Source organism: Halyomorpha halys, unplaced genomic scaffold (genome assembly GCF_000696795.3).
Source record: "Halyomorpha halys isolate HHAL.00 unplaced genomic scaffold, Hhal_1.1 Scaffold452.1, whole genome shotgun sequence".
NCBI classification, from domain to species: domain Eukaryota; kingdom Metazoa; phylum Arthropoda; class Insecta; order Hemiptera; family Pentatomidae; genus Halyomorpha; species Halyomorpha halys.
Genome location: NW_027113202.1, coordinates 499,455 through 507,978, shown reverse-complemented (window position 1 = coordinate 507,978; position 8,524 = coordinate 499,455). Strand labels below are relative to the sequence as shown.

General features: G+C 29.8%; 1 protein-coding gene across 1 annotated transcript in view; it reads right to left on the bottom strand.

The window, feature by feature from the left end:
• LOC106682932 (uncharacterized) overlaps nucleotides 1–7,977 on the bottom strand; it is a 55,190-nt gene extending 47,213 nt beyond the window's left edge. Inside the window, exons 1-7 of the mRNA XM_014424074.2 lie at nucleotides 7,727–7,977; nucleotides 6,471–6,548; nucleotides 5,658–5,717; nucleotides 5,300–5,347; nucleotides 4,899–4,973; nucleotides 4,779–4,829; nucleotides 4,412–4,444 (exon numbers count right to left, since the gene is read on the bottom strand). Coding sequence (XP_014279560.1) covers nucleotides 4,412–4,444; nucleotides 4,779–4,829; nucleotides 4,899–4,973; nucleotides 5,300–5,347; nucleotides 5,658–5,717; nucleotides 6,471–6,548; nucleotides 7,727–7,787 — 406 coding nt within the window. The 5' untranslated portion in view covers nucleotides 7,788–7,977. The remainder of the gene's footprint in view (nucleotides 1–4,411; nucleotides 4,445–4,778; nucleotides 4,830–4,898; nucleotides 4,974–5,299; nucleotides 5,348–5,657; nucleotides 5,718–6,470; nucleotides 6,549–7,726) is intronic.
• Nucleotides 7,978–8,524: the final 547 nt, after the last annotated feature.

Here is an 8,524-nt window from a genome sequence, read left to right as displayed (position 1 = left end):
ATATATATTTCAGTACAAAGGGTACGCAACAAGCTATTGATAGATTAGCAAAAAGTCATCATATTATCCTTTCATGATCAATTTTCCTGGCCCAAAAAAAAAAACGCGAAAGTAAAATATTGAAATACAATTGTTAGCCTTGCTTTGTATTTTTATAACAAATTATTCATAGTTTCGAACAAATAGTACGAGTAAAACATGAAAAAAAAGTTTATGAAAAAATTAAATTGTATTTTAAGTTAGTAAAAATCTATCGCAACAAACTTTTACGATAAAAAGTAGATCTTATATACTGAAAAGTTGGACACCCCTGCTCTACACCGCCTATACAGCTGACTTCCCAACCAATACTAACACTATCCTCACCACGTATGCCGATGAAACAGGTGAGCTCGCAGCTAATAATGACCCTTAATTGTATCCCAAACTCTCCAATGCCACATCACAGCCCTCCAAGATTGATCTATATGACTGTTATAAGGCCAATCTGGACATACGGAGTTGAACTTTGGGACTCTACTAAAACTTTGAATTTCTCTCGTATCCAAATCTTACAATCCGAAATCCTTCGTAAAATTCTCAATGCTCCTTACTTTGTCACAAATAATAATACATAACCGATCTAGCCCGAATCAGATACCATTCCTTCCATTTTAAACCACACAAATCCACTAGTTTCTAACCTTGCTTCCTCTTCTATTTCTGACAATCCTCTAAGAAGAAGGCCACAAGACCTACTAATGTAAAAACGTCATTAGAATGCCACAGCGGGTAGTTTCTCTACACGCCTGTATCACTCCATCATAAACTAAAATCAAATTTACTGAATGTATGATTAGATAAATTCAAATAATTTATCAATAATTTCCCCGGCTTAATGGAAGAAATAGAAGCCGTTTATTTGAAATTGAACCAGTAATCAATAAAATTTTCTTCAGACTCATTTCAAGGAACAATTTTAATTAACAGGGTTAAAACGACTAAAAATTTATATAAACGGTAAAGAAGTTAAAAAAAAACTCCACGTTTTCACACTTTTGTTTTTTTAATAAATTTAAACTTAAAAAGTATATATAAAGTTTAATTATATATTGATTATACATAAATATTAAGAGATATTTATTTTGTATTGAAATATGTGTTTATATTCTATTGACTGGATATTCCTTCACACTCATATGTCTTATGGACTTAATATATTTTTTTTTTAACAAAGGTTAAATTTAAACTTAAACATGTACCAGGTAATTGTTCAATGTCGTCCTATCTTCATAATAGTTTAATAACATTTCCTTCTTTTTACTCATTATTATTCATACGACAGATCACCTGAATTAAATAATTGTCAATACTAAGAAAAAACGAGTTAAATCCCATTATTATAGATTAGTTATTAACTATGACATGACATTAATGTAGAAGTTGGTGCACACAGTATTAGCACATATGAACGCTAACCAACTTCGCAATATGCTAATTTTCCACATATCAGCATAAAAAGGTCGGTAACATAAAGGTGATTGATGAGTATAAGCTTATCAATCCAGAGACAACATACATTTAAAAGAATTGTCAGTCCCTCAAGTTCAAATTGACAGTGATCTCTCTACATCTCAAACCCAGTTCAAAGACAGGTTACTAATGTTACTTGGAAACGTCAATGAACTAGAAATTGCATTTTTCAGTTCTGACATATAAAATGTGCCAATCAAATTATGTCAGGTTAAAAATCAAAGGGTACACGATTCTGAGCTTGCAGCTGTAAGCAAAAAGGAATTGTGAAATGTGAGAAATGTTTTGTAAGTCGTTTTCAAAATAATGTCATAAGCTCTTTGATGATAAATTAAATGTGATTATAAAAAAAAAAAAAAAAACTGAACTTAATTAATTTGGGATAAAAAAATATTTTTTTACCAAAACCATTCTCGGTTAATGATGATTAAATTAAAGTCTACCATTTTATAATTGTTAAATTAGATACAATTATGTAATATCTTCAGGAATAGCGTAAAACAGGGATGTATCCTCTCCCCTTCCCAATATTGTACCTAATGGCATATGACTTCATATTAAAAGAAGCATCCCGAAGAAAAACAGGACTGCAATGAAAGAGCATACAAAGGCTATTGACTTTGCAAATGAACTTTTGTTTCAATTCTTCAAAGGCATGCAGGGAAAACTATATTACTTGCAAAGTGAAGCACATATTGCTAGTCTCAGAATTAATGCATCCAAAACAAGAGGGGTATGGATGAAGAATATGAGCAAGGAATATCTTTGTATAGAGGAACAGGCGTTAGACAAATTCTGCAGTTTTGGAAGAATGGCAAATCGGGATGAAGGAGTCAATGAAGACATCACAATAATAAACTGTACGATAATAATAATATTATACAGATTATCAAATACAGGTCTGACCAGTGAAGAGATTCTGAGGAAAACAAAGATTCTCTTCAGGTTCATAAACAGCAACGTAAAATGTTCTCTGTTATACATAAGTGGAGAAAATGTGATAAAAAAGATACTGATATATATAATTAGATTTCTTAGAAATATATTCAGAGTTCGGTATATTTGTAATTAAATCAAGTACGAACCAATTAACTAGGTAATAAAGCTTCGAAAATAGTTATGACTGCGCCACACCCTCAAATAACTTCACACTAATATAACTCGACAGAGCCTGGAAGGGAACCACCAGAGCCACCAAAGATTGGGGCCTCCGAAAGAGACCTGAAAGGAAAACCTGGAAATTAAGTACGAATAGCAGATCAGATGTGGTCCGTGAACTTGTCAGAGAGAAAGATGGATGACCGAACTTCGTGGCAGTCCTCCTAAGAAACACCAGAATTAATGATAACTCATTATTATCATTTAATAACTTTGATGGAACTTTGGTGGATATTTGGAAATAAGCAAATAAAAACGGTATACATTTATTAACAATATCTATCTATTGTTTATAACTTTAAAAACCGATACCAATGTATATTAGAGAAAGTTAAAGAAAATATAGATTTCCTTAAAATTATTCAATATATACCAGAAATCAGAACTCATTGCGTTAATGTGATTAAAAATTATCAATACCAATGAGCATAACTTCTTTGAATAACATGGTGAACTCTAGCAGCATCATAGTTAGTTAGTCCAGGACACCAATAGGAGAAAAAAACGTTATTTCACCTCAATTTTTTATAGGTTTAATGAAAATTTTCAGTGCTAATTGACATCTATACATCTATTAGTTTCAGAAATTTAGTTTTTCATTAACCTAAAGTTTTTTCCAAAACAATCAGAAAACAGGAATAAACATTTGCAAATGTCATGGAAACATCTAATAGTTTGAAGATAAACGTTATGAATTGCATAATGGTGCATTGGTCTTACATATGAATAGCAGTTACCACGATATTGGCCAAAATAAATTCACAAATTCTCGATTTTTCGCTATTTGAAAAATGTTATTTTTTTACAAACTGTAATCTCGGAAACTATTTAAAGTATATATCTCATTATTTTAGAAAATTTACTCTGTTTTGAATGTTCCATTAAGTTTTTTAGTGTTGTAAGTTTTAAGGATAATGAGTACTGAATGAACGATGAGCGAAAAGTTTAGGTTCAATGAATAAAATCATTGCGGCGTGCACCTAAAATTCTTATTAAAGACATTTACTGCACATGTTATATAGCCTACGTAAAAATTAAATCATTTTCCGACAGAAAATAACGGGAAAATTTTTTATGTTTTGGAACAGACGCCATTTTTTATTCTATCTAACTATGGTTGACAGTCATCAACTAAACACTAAGATCTCGCTTTGTGTCCCTAGTTCCTGCACTCACTCACTTAAAATGTTTGTTTGAATTGGTGGTAACTTTCATGAGAATCATGGGAGACTCCTGTTCAAATTTTTAACGTATAGATTAATTTTTAATTTCCGTCTTCATTCAACTAAGTTTTTGTAACTAGCTACATAAAGGTTCCAAGTTCATACATTAGTCTTCACTTAACTTTAAAATGGCTAAATGTTTACAATGGTCTGGTCTCTATAACATTTGTGACTGTTTTCAATTTTTTTTCCTAGAATGGTCTATTCCCTTAGAGCAACTCTAAAAATATTCGATTTTCAAGCCGTAAATAGTCGGTATTTTTTTTTTTTACTTAAAAAAATAAATTAACATCAAAGACCGTAGGAAAGTACTTAAAAAATATTTCTACCCATATATCAGATAGATTACTGGGTCTAGTAACGGAAAAAAGGCATAAAATAAAATTTAATTGAATTCATCACGGGTTCGTTAAATAAATAAAAATCGAAATTTGTATTACAGATACATAAGCTAATTATATAAAATCTTCTTATCCACTATACCACTCGTATTTTTAAAATATACATAATTTTCTCACCGTAATAGCAATCAGACTGATCCGAATCACACCCTGAAAAAAAAAACAAATATTTTATTTGATACGGCTCTTATGACTCTTAGGGTTAATTAAATAACATTTTTATTAAAAACTAAGGAGGCACATGTTCAAATATATTGCAATATATATTTAATAATTTCCTCCATAGTATCAAAGGGTCTGATAACTAGTTGAGGTAGTTTATTTGTTTCTCGCATATTATTCTGAAATATATATTTCATTACCATGTTGTTTTCTAATAATTTACATAATTCAATGACAATTATTCAAAATTTATTTGTTAATTTCCATAAGGGCATGATTATTTCAAGTGGATTCTCTATCAATCACAGTATCCTAAACTTGCCTGTTTTCTTTTGAACTAGATAACTCTGTCCCGGCTGACAATCCTCCTGTCCTAAAGAAAAAAAAGAACTTATAAAACAAACAAAAATTACCAAATCCGAAAAACTTCAATCTAACTTACTTGAAAAATATATTGTTTGTTCAGCGAATCCTTGATGTCCAATCAACTTTGAAATACTAAAAAGATCATCACTCTCTGAAAAACAAAATAAAATATATACTATAATATATTATAATTTATAAAGTGCAGTATATTAGTAAATAAAATAAAATATTTCAGTTTGTTGGTTTGATTTGACTTCAGACTTTCTTACCGAAATTTAGGATGGTAAGATTAGTCCTGGTTGAATTAAGGCATCTTTTACAAATAGTGAAAAGAATAGAATCAACTTTCGAAAAATCTTTAAAGTTTTGATAAATATTCTTTTTTTAAAATGACAAAAATGCTTCATAACAAAATATTGAAAGTATAATTGCGAATTTTAACTTTTTTAACGATCCCAATTTAATATTTAAACTTGCCTGATTTCTTAGTAAGTAGATAATTCTGTCCCTGTCGGCAATCCTGCCCTACAAAAAAATATATTAATAAAATAATTAATAATAAAAAACTTAAGAAATAAATATGTATTAATTTAATTGTTATTGAGTTTATATTCAGGTAATTATTTTATTTTATTTTAATTATAACTTGGCAATTGTATGCATGCAACCGATTAATTATACCACAAAAATCATACTTTTGGTTCACTTCCTGTAGGTGAATGTTCTTTTAAATAAAGCAATCATAACAAAAAAATCCTTTTAGGTTTTGTAACTAAACTAACTGTAAGTCAAAACTAAAAAAAATGCGTTATTTTTTATCAATCTAAATACTCACTTCCAATTTCTGGAATAGCTGTTCTTGGCGGCCTTCTGTCTAAAAATTTCACCCTTTTATCTGAAATAAATTGACGTGGCAATTTATATTTATTTTTTCAACGTATATAAATATATACATTGAAAACAAATTATAATATAAAAAGAATAAATTTATAAATAAAATAAATTTAATTTGATTGATAAATCCAAATATGGCAGACAATTATTTTCTCTTTCATTGTAGCCGTGAGTCACCCCATCGGGAGCTCTCTGTGGTCCACCAAGCCTCATAACGTGGTTACCTTTAGTTGGATAAAAATGTGGTGGTCGAACGTGATTCTGACCATATCACCTTGTACAACCGTTGGCCTAGTAAAAGTACTGCTCCCTTAACCCTTCATGGATTATTTATTATTCGATTCTTGGATTAATATAGATTTAATTTTTTTTTAATTTAAATTTGAATTTGAATTTGAATCTGAATTGAAAAAATGATTTAAGTTAAAGAAAAACAAAAATAATATAAAATGAATGATTTTAATTTAGAAAATAATTTATAAATACATATATATATATATGTAACATACATATATATATATAAGTTACGGTATGAGTCAGCTGTTATTTCGATGACAGCTGACTAAGGGGATCAGCTGATCGAGGGTATATAAGCGATGTAGCGAACACAATAAAGTTAGTATGTTACAGCAGTTCAAACGTGTTACATCTTATTCCTTCTTCTCTTTTTTGACATTTTGCTTTCGCCAATACTTAACTTATATATATAAACGCTTAAGTATACCCTTTTATACACATATTATATTCAACTTACTACTTGTCGATGAGGAAGATGAAGATTTGGAAGCATTTCTTCCAAGTTTTCCGTTAAGATAACGCTTAGTCTCGTCATCTGAAAAATATACCTTGACTGGTCTTAGTGTTTAAAATAAAATTATAAACGATTAGAATAGAATTATGCATTGAAAAAGAGACTATTGTCCACTGTACCCCATGCATTTTGAATATTATGAAATATTATTTAAAACTCAGGCATAAATATTTTGGTAAAAATCTTTATGTAAATACACTCTCACAGAAAAGAGTGTTCATCTCCAAATTAACTACTTTTCAGGTTCGTCTTTAATACATTCTAAATAAACAATGGTTTATGTTCTAATAAGCCCATTTTTCGTTCAAAAGATATTTATTGTCATTCTATTAAATAACCCTCTCAAATAAATAATAGGTGAACCGATCTGTTATGAATAATTTGATAGATTTCTCCCTAAAATTAATTACCGAGCCACCTAGTAATTAAGATGTTCTCTGTGCTCTGCTACAAATTTGATGAACTGAGTTATTTAAACAAGATCACTAAGATTCTGATTCGAGGAAATGAAATAACTGTTTTAGTAAAAAAAAATTAGTAAGCGTTTATAACAGAAATGAAGTTTAGGAAACGAAGTTCTGCTGATTGGAATCTCCTCAATGCACACCAGTCTCCTAAGAGCTGCAAAATCAAACATAAAAAAGCAATTTTTATATTTATATTGAAGGGTGATAGGACTAGGAATTCATTCAAGTTACTCGACAAGTCATTCGAACCCCATCTAGTTAGAGGTTTTCAATCATAGAACTTATGATTAGAAGAATCAAAAGAACAATAATACTGTTGTTTCTCCGTTTCATTTGACGTATTTGAATATGGCATCCACGACAAGAAGTAAGTATTATCATGTAGGATACTCTTGGGCTGGTAAGAAGGACGAAATTTATTATATGGATTTTCCAAGACATAAAAATCAATCTCCTTACTTTCCTCGAAAAAACTTCTAATTAGTGCCAATTCTGACAAAAATCGTTTGCTATGACACAGGTTATTGTAATCAAAATAAACAATTCACACTTTATTGATAAAAAAATTGTTTTAATATAAAAGACCTTGAAAAATAGTATATAGAACTGCATATATTTCATTGATGTAAGTTCAACTTTTGATAATTACATGATTAAATATAAGCTGAAAAATTGAAATCATTTTATCATGACTGACCTTTTTGTATAAGAATTAATTTTATTATTTCTAACCTGAATTCGATTTCTGAATGTAGCGCCCACTGGCTGATTGCAAGTAGTTCGTTCTACCCATTCAACACCGTTAACAATAAAAATGCCGTATTTTCTCCTTTAGAGAGCATCACTGTAATATAAGAGCACCAAGTTATTACCCGGCATAGTTTGCATATGGGTGCAAACAACATGTGTACCTAATGTCATGGTTACTTTATAAATACGAGTATCTAGGAACTCGGCTGTGTTCCGCCCTCGCAAGCAAAAATATAAGCAAACATTTTCCGGCATTATAGGTACGAGTTTTAGCTATCGATATCTCTTAAAATATAACGCCTAGGACACATGAATTTTTATGCAGATAAACCCTAATTTGATTCGAATGAGATTTTAAATCTTCATAGGAATCGGGCGGATGAAGATTCAACAGATTCCCGTTTTTGTCCATGTCGCGATTTGACGGGTCAACAGGCTAAACGGCAGAATCAACTTAACTTGGAAATTTGAATACAAGTTTATTTTACAATCATTTAGTGACTTATGTATCATTTGTACCACGGTGTTTTAAATATACGGTTTAAAATTCAGTATCTTTCAAATATAAGAAATAAAAAACATTATTTTTTACATATTTTTCCCTATAAAAATTTTATTTGCGAATCAATTGTGATAAAAGTATTCATGAGTATTTTTTTGTCAGTGTTTAAGGATATTGTACATATTTATGGCTATTCGAACTTCTAATAAAGATTAAGGGAAAAAAAGGATTACAAGAAAATATAAAACGTGTTATGATCCAGTAATCGTTGTCATGAC